Raw genomic sequence first — 16,175 nt, 5'->3', positions numbered from 1 at the left:
GCAGCAACCGTGCTTTATGTGTAACTCGCGCGCTCTTGATCTCATGCACTGTATCAAAAGCAACATGTTTACAATTGATCACCGATTGGACAGTGCAGATGCCGTCCATCACTACTTGGACCAATAGAAAGCTCGTAGTAAGAATGCCTACATTCTGCTACATCTTGAAGCCCTCGACCACAACATACCTTACCAATGTGATTAATGTTGGGCACACCACATCCATATGCCCGACCAAAGCTCCTCAGCCACACCAGGGGGCCTGTTGAACGTCAGGCTTTTTGTAAACTATCAAAGCTCTGTTGCGCGTGACCCGCGCGGCCTCCGCCAGGCACGGCTCCCCGGGGAGGGCTCTGGTTTCCAGCCCGCCGAAAGCGCCAGAAGCAGCCCACCCGCACGCCCAGCCACACATACTGATCACAATTTATTTGAAAAGATTGTCCGTGGGCCGCTTAGGTCCACCCCACCTCCAGTACGGCGGGGCAGGAGGGTTAAAGGGTAGCGTGTGTGTTTCAGGTTAACACCCCTCGTGACCTCCCAAATAGTCATCTCAGTCCACATGTTTTGTACATGCGTGCCGGGAAGCTGAGGAGTGAGTCACAGAGAGGCTTCTTGTCCTGGTTTGACATGATTGAGACACAGGGGCGCTAAACAATAGCCCGTCTCCGTTATTCACTGCCCCCCCCCCCCCCCCCCCCCCCCCCCGATCTACTCCCCTAATGCCAGTCAGATGCGCTGGGGTTTCCACTTCATACAAGCTCAGCACTTTTAAAGTGGAAACGTCTTTTTTTTTTTTTTTTTCACAACCTCCTCTAAGCCTAAGAAAGTCTGAGGCGCTTTAGTGCGTCGTCTGCTGGGGCTAAATCATTAGGTTTTCCTTGGCTGAGACGAGAGGAGGTCTTGCCTTCTATCAGTACCTCACACAGTCGTCTGCTTTCCATTAAGACCAGGCTGACGCATGTCATCGGGGGCTCTGGTTTGTAGTGTTGGTGAGGACGGTCCTCAGCGACTGACCTTTGGAGGAGTCTTGAAGACTTTCCACCCTGGGAGTTCGGACAGGAACAATAAATAACTCGCTCGTTAAAAAAAAGGAGGCTAGACTTTATGCTAAAGGAACCTTTTACAGATCATATATCTTCAGTGTGACCCTACAGCTCTGAGGGAAAGTAAACGTCACTTCTGGTGCACTAGATATATCAATTAGTGAAGAGAGTTGGTGTTTGCGCAGAATATTTTAGTTGTAATGGTAAACGAACCTTTTACAGATCATATGTCTTCAATGTGACCCCACAGATACAGTATGTGGAAAAGTAAATGTCACCTCTGGTGTGCTAGATATATCAATTAGTGAAGAGAGTCAGCATTTGCACAGAATATTTTAGTTGTACATTATTTACCACTAGTGGTTGTCACAGTACATAGCGAGTGTCTGATGCAATATTGAAATTGGTGATGGGAGGAACGAATTTGGAGATCACACATCAGATTACATCATGACATTCATAAATTCAAAGTCAGTGTCAACATCCTCCCATGTGAGACTAGCCATATATTTAACAGCTGTTAGGGCAATTTCACACATTCTTCCCATTCATTCTTCTCTCATCACCACTCTATTTCTACCCATATGTTACCATTGTGCAAATCATTGTTCCATCTTATCATATACAGTACTTCACAAAGACTTAGTCAGATTACTATGTATGTACAACTACGCCTGCCGTAGTTTCCTTGTCTAATGAAAGCTCACCCGTCTCTGTTTAGCTCTGCAGTACAACGTGTCCATCGAGGAGAAGCGCTTTGCTCCCCGCGCATTGCTGGACGAGCCCGACCGACTGCAACCGCGGAACATCACGCTCCTGACTGGCGAGGAGACTTGTGAGCATGTCTACTTCCATGTCGTGGTGAGAGCACTTCCTCACGAGTGTTGAAGGCATGGGCAACAGACTGTGTGGCACAGCTGTGACAGATGCAAAGGTTTTACAGCAAGATGCAGAGCCAGCCATAGGACTTTCAATATGGGAAAATGCTACCCTACATTCAAATATCAATACTAGCCTTCTACTGTATACAGTAGGCATACAACAACTGCATGCATGTTTACTTTATGCATTTGCTTATATGCATTTAGCTGGCGCTTTTATTCAAAGTGACTTATCAATTGCAGGGGTAAATCTCCTTGGAGCAACTCAGGGGCTAAGTGCCTTGCTCAAGGGCACCACAGTGTTAGTTGGGAATTGAACCCACAACTTTTGTGGCTATTGCATGCTAGCCGAGCTCCTTAACCACTACACTACCACTACCCAGACCACTGCATACTTAGGAGTCGATCAATAACTGCTGATCAGTAAGCATACTTCTGATCCCATACTGGTCAGGCAGTAAGTGTCCACTATGAGGTCTGCGCTCACCCACTGTCCTCCTCCTCCTTAGGAGACAACTGATTATGCCCGACCAATCGTGTTCAGCGTGGTGTTGGCTGCTCAGGACCCTCATCAAGGCCCGGCACTGGACGATAGCTGGCCCACCTCTCTCAGGGTCCAGGTAAGGCCTGCTTCCCCACCTCTCTCAGGGTCCAGGTAAGGCCTGCTTCCCCACCTCTCTCAGGGTCCAGGTAAGGCCTGCTTCCCCACCTCTCTCAGGGTCCAGGTAAGGCCTGCTTCCCCACCTCTCTCAGGGTCCAGGTAAGGCCTGCTTCCCCACCTCTCTCAGGGTCCAGGTAAGGCCTGCTTCCCCACCTCTCTTAGGGTCCAGGTAAGGCCTGCTTCCCCACTGAAAAAGGCCCTGTCAGACATGGGCCCCACTACCCTGTTTGAGCTCTGTGTTAAAATCAGAGGTGTAGAAGTCTTCCTGTATGTATGTATGTATCAGGTGCCTTTCCACAGGTGTATTAATCTGCATTCATAAGGTGCTTGATTTTACATACCTGTGGAAAGGGACCTGATGAAACACGTTTTAATCACTAATTAGCTCATCCACCTGTCTGAGGTGTTGTGCCAAATAGAATAGACTGGTTTGGTGAGTGGTTGGAGCAAACACATGGTTGACTTCTACTCAACTTTGACTCAGAGTGGATGCTTTGGATATTCCCCTCTGTGTTCAAGTGTCTTCCAGCGCTTTTCCAACTTTTGCTTTTCAAATCTTTAATCTCAGCAATCTGTTGTGAAATGTATTTGTGTAAACACTCACAGTCCACTCAGAGGTCAGTGCTGTATGTGTACATCTGGTGGTGAGAATAGCCCTACAACGGCATGGTTTCACAATAGCGGACTTGGCCGTGTGTTCCTCTGCAGCTGCCTTTCTGGAACGGCTGTGACGAGGATGACCATTGTGTTCCCAGCCTGGTGTTGCAGAGCCACTGCGACCTGATGACCCGGAGGTAGGTCACTCACACACATGCATGGTCATCACTCTCGGCACTAAGGGATATATGCAAGATATGTGTATGTCCATGCTGGTAACATTTTACTTAAACTGAGTATCTCTAAAGCCTTATAAGTACACTGCCATTCAAAAGTGTGGGATCACTTAGTTATTTCCATTCCACTCCATTATGGACAGAATTTTAAGCAGGGCAGCAGTTTTCAGATTACATTATGTGCATGCATAATTGCAAAAGGGTTCTCCAGTGTTTTCACAGTAAAAAAAAATATATCAGGTTAGTAAACAGAATGTGCCTTTGGAACATTGGATGAACGGTTGCTTATAATGAGGATCTATACTTCTGTAGATGTTGCATTAACGATGAGCAATTTCCAGTGGTGGACAGTAACGAAGTACATGTAATTCGTTACAGTACTTAAGTAGCATATTGATGTATCTGTACTTTACTTAAGTATTTATATTTGGTGAGACTTTGTACTTTGACTTTACTACATTTTTAAGTGAAAATTCGTACTTTTACTCCGTTATATTTATGAAAACCCTCTCGTTCCATTTTTTGCCAAAATGGTTAACATTACTGCAAACTAACACTCTTCTTAGAGAACGTTTACATTTACAATGTCAATATCAATGTTACATAGAGATGAAAGCCTACTCTTTGAAATCTCTATTGCAGCAAATCTAATTTACGCGTTTGTTACTCATAACGTTACTCATAACATAATTGGGAACGTGTGAGCATGCATGAAAGGGAGAGAGTGCATTGATAACTGATATCTCCGCTTTATAAAGGGCAGCCGGCAAGTCTTAAAGTGACAGTGTACCATTTATAAATTAATCAAACAGCATCATAGTTCTTAACAAATGTATTTTCTACAACAAAATTACGTTGTCATTATTATCATAATGGGGGGGGGGGGGGGGGGGGCGGGGCTAAGGACACCAATTCTCTTTGTGATTGAAGAATGTATCGTAAATAAATAAATGTTCTTCCTAAATGCTAGGGGGAAGGAAGTATTTGAGCCCCTATGTAACCCTATGGGAATTTAACACAGGGGCAGGTAGATTTTTATTTTTAAAGGACAGCTATTTCATGGATCCAGGATATATGCATCCTGATAAATTCCCTTTTCCCATTCCCTTGGTCGTTGGAATTAAAATAGCCCCACATCATCATACCCTTCACCACAGCTAGAGATTGGCATGGTGCTTTTTCCAGTATAGGCCTGCATTGAGCTCAATGAGCATCAAACAGGCAGGCTAATAGGCCTACTGGAAAAACTACCATGGCAATCTGTTTGTTTGCAGTTTGATTTTTACTCATTTTTTGAATTAAGGCATTAAGATCAATTGTCAAATGATGATTTTATATTTCTTTTTTTAGGCAACTACAGCATGGTATCAAATACATGTTCTCCCCACTGTAGATAGCTTCTAAGCAAATAGAGAAATGTAAGAAACTATTTGAAGAGTGGCATTAGTAGTTCACCTCATATACCGGTAAGCTGATTTAGCAGGAGCTTTGATGTGGAAATGATAAATGATAATTATAATTAAGCCATTAGAACCATAATTCATTGAAGTACTTTTACTTTTAATACTTAAGTATATGTGAAGGCAAATACTTTTACACTTCTACTTAAGTGAAAATTCAAAGTGGGTACTTTCACTTTTACTCAAGTAATATTTGACACAAGGTATCTATACTTTCACTTAAGTACATAATCAATGTACTTCGTCCACCACTGGCAATTTCTAATTTACAACATTAATGGTGAAAACAAGCGCATTTCTAAGTGACTCCAAACTTTTGAACGGTAGTGTATATCCATAAAGGGTTATAAAGGGGAAATAAAAAAAGTAATGGTTTAAAATCAGTAAGATATGCACATCTCTACTTAAAAACTACTTCATTGTAGAAAGCTTTTGAGGTCAAAAGTAAGACATTTACAAGGGGTGAATTTGAAGCAGTTTTTGTTTTGTAGTGAGTGACACAGGGTTCACAAGTGTTACCACAACATACAGTAGACAAGACAACCAGAGTCAGAGTGTGTCCTGTGTTTCCAGCCAGTTCTGTGGACAGGTATATTCATAAAGGGTTATAAGGCATTTATTAAGGGGGCAATTAAGGGGAAATCAAAAAAGTAACGGTTAAAATCAATAGGATATGCACATTTGTACTCAAAAACTACTGCATTGTAGCCTTCATTAATTTTGAGGTCAAAAGTGAGACATTTATAAGGGGTGAAATTAAGCGGGTTTTGTTTTGTAGTGACACAGGGTTTACAAGTGTTACCACTTCAACCAGAGTCAGAGTGTGTCCTGTGTTTCCAGCCAGTTCTGTGGACAGGTGGTGCATAGTCGTGGCACAGTGTGCGTAAATCAGGACAACGTGTCACCGTCAGAGCGGATCATCGAGGCGTCTCGGAGAAGACTGGTGATAGATACCCGACTGGAGAACCGCGGGGAGAACGCCTACGGAGCGCACCTCAACATCTCGTTCTCCCCTAACCTACGGTTCTCCAGTCTCATAGTCAAGGTACTGTACTTGGCCGCAGTCCACACTCACTGACTTCATCAGTGGCCATCATGCTTCTTTGGAATCCTTTAGGTCAAAATCACATCACATCATTTGCACCAATTCATGCCATGGCCAAATCTCAAAATAAAAATGTAATTAGAATTTGTGTAAAATAGTTAAGTGTAAGCATGCTGTTATTTGGTATTAATATGTCCCAATACACATTGTATTGTATGGCAGTTTCTAAGATTCCCTACCACTGTATGGCTACATTGTCTTTGCCATTACAGGACAATTCAGACATCAAGATAGAATGCCGCAACATGGGGAAGAACAAATATGGGAAATCCTGCAACATCAGCTCTCCATTCATGAGAGCCAAGACCCAAGTGAGTCACTGTCTTACATGCATCTTTCCTCTTGTGTGTGTGTGTGTGTGTGTGTGTCTGTGTGTGTGTGGTGAGGGTAGAGGGTCACAATATCTGTGTCCACCATTTCCTCTGAATCGGTTTCCAGATGCTAAAGTTCAGTTTCACCTAATATTGCCAGATCGGGCCGAGGGCCTGCAGCTGCCTGACTGCCCTTGTTGATGATACCAAAATAATTGGAGAACATCTACAGTATGCGGCCCAATGATCAGCAGCTACTGTGTAGCCCTCCATCAAATGAACAGGAGCTGGTTAACTTCAGAGTCTCCTGTGAGGAACAAGAGGATCTAAGGATGGTCTAAGGCTGCATCGTTCTGTTTGTAGCAGTTGGCATAAAACTCATTGGTTGGGAATTTGATTCCCCAACTTCCTCAGGACTTTCTTCCAGTGAACCACTAATGGCCTGTTCAGTCCTCTTCAGCCCATAAATATAGACCTTTAAAGTCCAAAACATGACCTCAATAGAAAGGACTCATTGTTGTGTAAAAGCATTCTGTGGAGCTCAGCCTGTTAGCAACCGGGAAAAATACAGTCAATACAGTCAATAGCTGGATACAGGAGAGGGGTGTGTGTTTGTGTGTGTGTTTGTGTGGGTGTGTGTGTGTGTGTGTGTGAGTGTGTGTGTGTGTGTGTATGTGTGTGTGTGTGTGTGTGTTGGGGGGGGGGGGGGGGGGTCAGTATGGGATAGTGTAGCTTACCAAGAAAGGAATATTGCGCAGCATGACATTATGCAGTGGGTAACATTGCTTCTTTATTGCACTGTTTAACCCAGTCACTGGGTTTCTCTAGGCCTGGAATGTCAAACAATGTGCCAAAGGGTCACACGGACCTTTAAGGCACTGGATGATTCATCGAAGTGAGTTAACATGCTTGATCACGACCCAAACCAGCGAGCCTTGATTTGGGCATTTTTAAAGAGGCCGGAGTTAAGACTCCCTCTAGATCTTCATCAGTGCCAGACAATGACAAAGTCCCTCGGGACGACACAGAATGAGCTGTGAGGAAGCCACACTTCAAATACCAAACCACAAAAATCTGTCAGATGGGGAAACGCGTAATCCGTAATCTCCCTTTCCCCTCTCTTTGCCGATCGATGGTTCAGGTACTTGACCGTGGTGAGAGCTAAATTGAGGTCTCTCTCGATAGCTTTACACAGATGAGACCGACCCCTCCCCCCCCCAACCCCCCTCCTTCATGAATGAAACGCGTTCCCTTTGAGGGACACATAAACATTTCAGGGCCTTCAGAGCCAGCTCTCGTCCCAGTGAAGTGAGCATTTTCCGTGCTCAGCTGTGCCAGCATTCAAAACCAATGGAGCCGTTACCCGCATGGGCCCGCAGCTCTTTCCAAGCCCCGTCTCCGAGCGAGGGGACGGCCGGGGTTATTACAGCGAGCCCTCCTCCTCCCCCTAAGGACCTCATATAAACTCCACCAGCAGCGCGGGGCCCTGTAATGCACATCATTTTGGTCGGGCATACCAAGCAAACAGGCATTCCTTTGACATATCTAATTCAAGTTGCATTCTGAAGGGGCGGAGGAGGTGTGTGTGGGGGGGGGGAGGTGCAGTAAGCAGCAGCCTGTTCCCTTTAAGCGCCTGTGTTCTGTCAGTAGTGTGCGTATGAAGTAAATACCTGATTAGGTTGTTTGTGCGGGGCCAACAGGCATTCATCAGGGCTAATCCTGAGGACAAGACAGATAGCTCAACTCTCTTCAGCCTTACGCTCCCCCTCACTGGAAAGAGATCACCGTTGTCTCTTTTTTTCTTTTTCTTAACGAGAAAAATCAGGCCAGAGAAAAATTCTGTGGTAGTACAGGATGCAGCTAGGCAAACAAGAGAAATGGAGTGCACTGTTTGTTGTGTAAATGTGCCAATAACTGCTTTGCTAAAACTCTGGTTGTATTGCTGCTTGTGTGTGTGTGTGTGTGTGTGTGTGTGTGTGTGTGTGTGTGTGTGTGTGTGTGTGTGTGTGTGTGTGTGTGTGTGTGTGTGTGTGTGTGTGTGTGTGTGTGTGTGTGTGTGTGTGTGTGTGTGTGTGTTGTGAATTGAACTCAGTCACCTTGGTCAAATCTATGTCTAAGCACACTCCAAATAAACTGTGTGTGTGTGTGTGTTTGTGTGTGTGTGTGTGTGTGTGTAGGGGACATTTTTTTTGTCTTGAATGAAAGCAACAGGCTCTGGCTCTTAAGAGCCCACTGCACAACAGCACTGAGTGCGGGTCAGGATGGGAGCCAAGGATTTACTGTACTGCAGGTTATTGCAGGCTCCCCCCCTCAAGCCTTTAGCTACAGTACATCAGCCGCATGGTGTTGATGGAGTTCTAAACATGCGGCACTGACATTCAGTGTTAAACATACAGCACTTAGACTCAGTTTGAGACACTGTTTAAGGTCCTCTCAGTATTTTCCAGAGTCTAAACGTGCTGTGATGTCTATTTCAGAGATGCTGTACTAAACATCTGTTCTTTGTTCTTTCTTCTTGAAGGTGTCCTTCCGTCTGGAGTTTGAGTTTAATCGTTCCATGGTCTTGGACTATCTGCGGGTAACCCTCAATGCTAGCAGGTGATCATTGTGAATTGTATGAAATATTACTTGTCATGCTTGCAGATAATCACAGGCCCACCCAGCAGACAGACACACATGCACTCACACACACGCATACACACACGCATTCACTTCACACACACACACACACACACACACACACACACACACACACACACACACACACACACACACACACACACACACACACACAATTAGCCAAGCATGTATCTAAATCCCTGTGAATATGAACTATGAATGATGAAATATTTGACATGTCAGAAACGCCTGTCTCTTCTCTCACAGTGACGGAGAGGAAGTATACCTGCACGACAATGTCGTTGACCTCTTTTACCAGCTAAAATACCAGGCTGACCTTCTGTTTACAAGGTGAGACCTCCATTTCCTGATGTTTATCCACAGTTTTCACTTGTGCACATACTGCAGGGTGGTCTAGGGTGAATGCATTTTGTTGAGTTTATCCAACCTTCTTTCCATAGCAAAAGGTTCCAAAAAGGTTATTTTGGGCAGAAAGGTCATCTCACGCTACTTCTGCCATGATTATGTTTGTGTGTATGGTATTTGGCTGGGAGGATATATCCACGGTACCAGTGTGTACTGCCTCCCCAGGAGCACAGAAATGGAATTATTTCCGTTATCTTTCCAGGGACTCGGACCCTTCCCGCTATGAAATCAAAGCCGACCTGTCCTTGGAAAAGCCCGGAATCTTAGGTCCTCCTTTTAACTTCACCTATCAGGTGAGTCATCAGGCCGATGACCATAAGGAATCAAAAACCGTGTCGACAACAGTCAAAGTTCCACTAACATTTAATTTCAGTGTTACTAAACATTTTGCAACTGTTCAACCATCTGACTTAATCCTTTTTCTACACACAGATTCAAAACTTAGGCTACTTCCCTGTACGGAGCCTGCAGCTGAACATTGACATCCCTGAGGTGACAAAGAATGGAAACCAGCTTCTGCAGATAACCAGCTTCCAGATAGATCAGGTAAGGGGGTGAAGGGGGGGGGGGTGCACATGGCACACATGGAGAGAATTTGCCAAAAGTTACAGTAAAGCTCCGTCTCAGTTTATATCTGACCAGAATTGCTGCGTACCACAACTCCTCATTTTCCATGCAGCTAACTTGATCTCTGCAGTCTTAGTGGAATCTTTCCACATGAGAACGGCAAGAGAACAATGAGACATGTGATCTGGTCCACATCTATGCATCTCAGTGTTTAACTTTGATATTAAAAACATACCATACGCAAGAGGCAGTATTTTAATAGTGACTGTCTCTGCTCAAAATAAACCAAACTCTTCCGATCCTCCGACCCCTCAGATCGACGGCACCCACTGCATTCCACCGCAACACGTGGCCCACAGCCGGGCCTCCCCCGAGGATCTGTCTCGCGTATCGCGTCTGGTAAGATACCTTCAGTGATCCTTTATTTGTGATATCCATGTTAGTGTGGCTAGTGCTGGAATACTGTTTCATCTCTGGTCTATCTGGTCTATTATTGGGAATACTGTTTAATCTCTGGTCTATCTGTGTGGAATTGCTGTTTAATCTCTGGTCTATCTGTGCGTTAACACTGATTCATCTCTGGTCTATCTGTGTGTTAACACTGTTTAATCTCTGGTCTCTCTGTGTGTTAACGCTGTTTAATCTCTGGTCTATCTGTGTGTTAACGCTGTTTAATCTCTGGTCTCTCTGTGTGTTAACGCTGTTTAATCTCTGGTCTCTCTGTGTGTTAACGCTGTTTAATCTCTGGTCTATCTGTGCGTTAACACTGTTTAATCTCTGGTCTATCTGTGCGTTAACGCTGATTCATCTCTGGTCTATCTGTGTGTTAACGCTGATTCATCTCTGGTCTATCTGTGTGTTAACGCTGTTTAATCTCTGGTCTATCTGTGTGTTAACGCTGTTTAATCTCTGGTCTATCTGTGCGTTAACGCTGTTTAATCTCTGGTCTATCTGTGCCTTAACGCTGATTCATCTCTGGTCTATCTGTGCGTTAACGCTGATTCATCTCTGGTCTATCTGTGTGTTAACGCTGTTTAATCTCTGGTCTATCTGTGTGTTAACGCTGATTAATCTCTGGTCTATCTGTGTGTGGGCAGAATTACTCCAACACGTTATCAGTGCCAGTGCACTGCACAGTCAACCTGCCACCCCATAGAGAAGTTGGCGTCCGTATCAGAGGGATCCTTCGCATTGACTCCTTACACGCTGTGAGTGCTACTCAACATCAGCACAACCACTGCAGTTCATATCCAACCACTACACGTTATTGAGCCAGATAGCCATTATTTTTCCATCACTGGTTCATTTGATTATTTGTTATTTTGTAAAGTGTTTTGAGTCCACGCTGCATGGTGATATTGCACTCAGATTGATTGATTGATTGATTGATTGATTGATTGATTGATTGATTGATTGATTGCTGTCAACACTAGAATTTGAATCGTTAAAGGTACACATGCCAATACAGCTCTGCCAACTTCTGAAGGATATATTCACTGTTTTCACTACATGTCCATTTTAGTAACTACTGTAAGTTGTAACTGAAAACTGAAAGCAACCTCTGTAAGTAGTAACTGAAAACTGAAAACAACCTCTTATTATCCAGCTGAAGTTCAAAACGTTGGAGTTGGTGACAACAGCCTCCATCCAGATCAGCCCCAGCAGCCCCATGTTTTTGTTTGAGGAACAGCCACTCAGACATGTGAGTTTATTTACCCGCTCTTGTTTGCGACATTCCAAACAGTCTGCGCCACCCATGTACACAGCGCTGCACGCGGCCCAGTGTGCGTGCTAACATCTCACCCAGGCCTCGTCCGCACTACTGTGTGCCGGGGGCCGAGGGTCCACACTGTTTGGATTGAGAGCGTTTCCTTTCTCCAGCATGCTCTGACTCAGTGGAGCCAAAGGTCCGAAAGGACCACGAGCACAACTCAGCCTCTCCCTTATAGACTGGGCAGTGCTGCCATCTACTGGTGCCGTGTGAACATAGTGCACATACAGCAGCATCCAAGCGTCTACTGATTCCATGTGAACATATAGCAGCATCCAAACATCTACTGATGCCATGTGAACATATAGCAGCATCTAAACATCTACTGATTCCATGTGAACATATAGCAGCATCCAAACATCTACTGATTCCATGTGAACATTTAGCAGCATCCAAGCGTCTACTGATGCCATGTGAACATATGGCAGCATCCAAGCATGGCTTGCAGGCACCCTCCATTTCATGTTGTTAGTTTCAGTGTTGCTAAGAGTCAGAGCTCTGCACACAATCGGTTTATTACAAGAATATAACACTTGTTAACCTGTATAACAAAGCATCTGTGTCTGTATATTAACAGAATATAACTTTATATAAATCTGTAATAACAGGGTGTAATAGCAGGTTTTATCATAGAAAAAAAACAGTTCTGTCCAGTGAGAACAATTCTGTCCAGTGATGTCTACCACATGAACTTTATTCCTCAGTAGGGCCATTAATAGTTTTGCTGGCTGAACTATAAGCTTTATACTATTGTTCTGTATGTCCACAGATAGTTTTGGAGATCAGGAAAGAGGAGGATTATCGGATCTCCATCTGGATCATCATAGGAAGTACCCTTGGGGGCCTGTTACTACTGGCCCTGCTCATCCTGGCTCTGTGGAAGGTACGTTGGAATGCAAATGTATACTTGCATTGTTTTTAACACATCTCTGTGTCAAGATAGGGACATTCTCTTTAAGAGTGTTGGGTTCAGGGAGAGATACAGGTGCATCTCACAAAATTAGAATATCATATAAAGGTCCATTGCCCTACACAGACTAGTACTGGATTTTGGATTTCCATGAGCGGAAAACCGTAATCATTCAGATTCAAAGAATCAAGATTAAAACAAAAAAGGCTTAAAGTATTTCACTTTATATGTAATGAATCTAGATTATATGAACGTTTCCATATCTGAAATAAATTATGTGAAAGCAATTTGTGCATGATATTCAAATGCTGAGTAAGAGGAAGGCCAAGAGAGGTCAAGATCCGCTGAGTGTGTTTGCCTCCAGGCAAACCGCATCCAGGTGCAGTCAGGTCTCTATACAGTTGAGGTCAGACATGATCTCAAACTCCACGCTGCTCTTACTTTTGCCGTTAGTAAGATATCTGCCATGTGTGAAGTGGGTCTGGCGAATAGTTCAGGAGATATGCAAAGCACAGAGCAGACATACAGACAAGTGTCTCTGGAATTAATATTAGGTCTAACAGGCATAAAAATAGTGCAAAAACATTTCTATGTGCTAATGGCAATGGCCCATTCATGTTAGTGTTGAGTAATAATACTGAAATAAAAAATATACAAAACGTATATTCAATACACATACATTAAACATATTCAGTATTATATATTATAAAATATACATTTTGATGTAAAACAAATGGCCATTAGTTTAAGACATTAGCATTATCACAATCTCTTTCAGTCAGTGTACCTGTCTGACATTTAGACTAACTGGTACTGCATTCACTTTTGTGCATGAACAAAATATCGAGAAATGTCCATGTGTAGATTTTGTGTTTTCTTTACCGTTTTTGACATTTAAGAGAACGGCGTGAGCCGGATGAGCCACTCATTGCTCACTCATGAGATAGCCGTCCTTCTCCAGCGTGACCTGGCTGTGTGTTCAAGTAACGCTAATCTCTCTCTCCTCTCCTCCCGCAGCTGGGATTCTTCCAGCGGCAGAAGCGTCGGGAGGAGGCCGAGCAGGAGGCCAACGGCAAGGTGGCGGAGGAGCGGTAACACAGGCTGCAGCCGGGCGCCAGCAAGACCCCACACTCAGGGACCGCCCCAGACTGACCGGTACCGAAGCCTCCACACACACACACCGAGGGAAGGAGAGAGAGAGAGAGAGAGAGAGAGAGCAGACCTCTGAGCACTGGATGATCCATCCGTCCATCAACCACTGAACCACTGCACAGATCCCAACGCCGTCCTGCACTGCCGACTGAGTAACACGCAGACGCACACACGCAGGCAACTGGGCTGCTCATGCTCGTTCATTCGTTCGTTCGTTACCTGCTTGAGGTGTGGTGATGCGTCAGTCTTTTTGTATCATAGAAGGACCTGCATTTCTGTTGGGATACAGTATCACTCCTGGTCTCTGGTTTCTTCACTCATGACCTGTCCACTGATGAGAACGTCAGAGGTCCAGTCTGAAATAACACCAGCGATTCTCCGGTGCTCCCTCGGAACTCGTGAGGCTCCGAAACAGCAGGGGCTGGACTTTCACACACACACACACACACACACACACACTCTGTTTTTTTTCTGGTGCTTCCTCAGAGCTTCCGAGGCTCTGGAACAGCAGGGGCTGGACTTACACACTCTCTTTTGATGGGAGGTGATATCCATCAGGCACTGCAGTGAACAGCTCTGATCCACAAAACAGCGAACAATGAACCAGTCACGAGGACCCAGGCAACTCCCCTGACACGTCAGTCACCCATGCACTGGTTTCTAATCCATTCTACCGGCCCTCTGTACTGGAACAGGGCCCCTCTACCTTAGACTGCCCCCTATGGATAGTTCTTCATTTCCTCAAGTTGGAAATCCTCAACGCGCATTCCTGACTTCAATGCACTTTTTTTATATTAGATATGTAAACTTGAATTTTGTAAATAGGCTATTGTACCTTTTTTATGCCATACACAAATTGAACTGTCTGTTTTTGTAGTACTCAAGCAAGGATTGTGGCATTACCATGTAACTATAGGAACGTGTCGTGCTTTGATGACGGGTTTGTCTGAAATCCTCTCACATGCTTTGCACCACAACAAATAACCTTAAGAAAGGGTATGCATATTGTACAGTAGCTTCAGAAATTCAGTTATGCTGTCAATGATTTGCAGAGGAAGCCATGAAGACATGATGAGACGAAAATGAGTTTTGCTGATAAGGTTTGGATGTGCTAATATATGTAAAGGGGACTAAAGTATGTAGAAATCACAACATTAAAATGATTTGATTGTAATTATTTCACTGTGTTCCTACATTCACTAAGGATGGGAGTATTAAAGATATTTAATGTGATTTAGAAGCCATAGGGTTAAAAAAAAATGACCATATTTTCTCCCCGATGTGTACTGTCTTGGAGATAATGTGCCAAATTAAAATGAGTCCTTTGCCAGCTCAATAGTTTAATATCAAACATGTTTTAAAGAAACATTTTAATTAATGTATTTTGTAAATACTAAGTATTTTTTTGTATTTCAAGATCTTGATAATCGACTATTCGAGTTTAGAGAAATGTTTTTTTGGGGAATAAACATTTTGATTGACATTAATATTTCATGGTTTCACCCGGCAGTTTACAGATGACTCACCACCACACACACACTAATGGACCATGAGGCCACAGTAGATGACGCTCATTGAGGGCCGCTATACGAGCACAGTGAACATACCAACTGAACTGGCACTGGCACTTTCAGGTACCGGGTGCTGGTGACATGTCAAGTCAAGTTTATGCCACCTTTCATACACAGAGGTCATTCAATGCGCTCTGCATAAACAAAAACAAACAGGAATAGCTCAGTAAAAGCATCGAAGGGCAATAGTCAAAGAATTGGTTAAAAAGTAAATGAATAAGAAAGAAAACATAAAACATAAAATTTCCCGACTGTTAGCTGCGGCTTAATATGTTACTATGATTTTGTTTCTTTTAACTGGCATAAAACACTGTCCTGCGGCTTATACACAATGTGGCTGATATGCGAAAAATTACTGTTAAAGGACAATAGTTTAGAAGTGTAAACAAAGTAAGTAAAACATAGGATGATTACTCAGTGATAGATACTAGTCAAGGATATTCTTGAAGTAGTCGGAAAATGGAACGGAATATCATGCTTTCAAAAAGTCTAGATTAGTGATTATCACTGCACACTGATCTAATGTAAGGAATTGTTTATTAGGAGCGGACAACGAGGTTTCACCATTGGCTTCCTCAGGTTCGCACTGTCAACCAACTTTTGGTTACCAACTTCATCTGCCCACAGACAGTGCACACCTGAATGAGAATATAGTTCCAAGCAATGTACTGTAGTGTACATGCGTTAGAAAATTGCTGACTCTGTTGCATACTGCCCAGCACCAAGCAACACGTCTGGTCTGTAGCATGTCATCAAGTTGGAGTGAATGAGGTTTCACAGGCATGTTGTTCAGCCATGAATTAACAGTGTGATATGAGGAAGGCTTGAAACTCTCCGTGGGGGCACTGAAAACTGTCCAGCCGCC

At 43.9% G+C, this 16,175-nt stretch overlaps 1 protein-coding gene across 1 annotated transcript in view; it reads left to right on the top strand.

The window, feature by feature from the left end:
* itga11a (integrin, alpha 11a) overlaps positions 1-15,053 on the top strand; it is a 30,946-nt gene extending 15,893 nt beyond the window's left edge. Inside the window, exons 16-29 of the mRNA XM_062549935.1 lie at positions 1,765-1,904; positions 2,434-2,544; positions 3,294-3,379; positions 5,719-5,923; positions 6,196-6,294; positions 8,816-8,892; positions 9,181-9,264; positions 9,542-9,632; positions 9,772-9,885; positions 10,222-10,305; positions 11,004-11,114; positions 11,513-11,608; positions 12,447-12,560; positions 13,605-15,053. Of these exons, the coding sequence (XP_062405919.1) occupies positions 1,765-1,904; positions 2,434-2,544; positions 3,294-3,379; positions 5,719-5,923; positions 6,196-6,294; positions 8,816-8,892; positions 9,181-9,264; positions 9,542-9,632; positions 9,772-9,885; positions 10,222-10,305; positions 11,004-11,114; positions 11,513-11,608; positions 12,447-12,560; positions 13,605-13,682 (1,490 nt within the window). The 3' untranslated portion in view covers positions 13,683-15,053. The remainder of the gene's footprint in view (positions 1-1,764; positions 1,905-2,433; positions 2,545-3,293; positions 3,380-5,718; positions 5,924-6,195; positions 6,295-8,815; positions 8,893-9,180; positions 9,265-9,541; positions 9,633-9,771; positions 9,886-10,221; positions 10,306-11,003; positions 11,115-11,512; positions 11,609-12,446; positions 12,561-13,604) is intronic.
* Positions 15,054-16,175: the final 1,122 nt, after the last annotated feature.

The sequence above is a fragment of the Sardina pilchardus genome, chromosome 11, assembly GCF_963854185.1.
Source record: "Sardina pilchardus chromosome 11, fSarPil1.1, whole genome shotgun sequence".
NCBI classification, from domain to species: domain Eukaryota; kingdom Metazoa; phylum Chordata; class Actinopteri; order Clupeiformes; family Clupeidae; genus Sardina; species Sardina pilchardus.
This window is presented reverse-complemented; position numbering and strand designations above follow the sequence as displayed.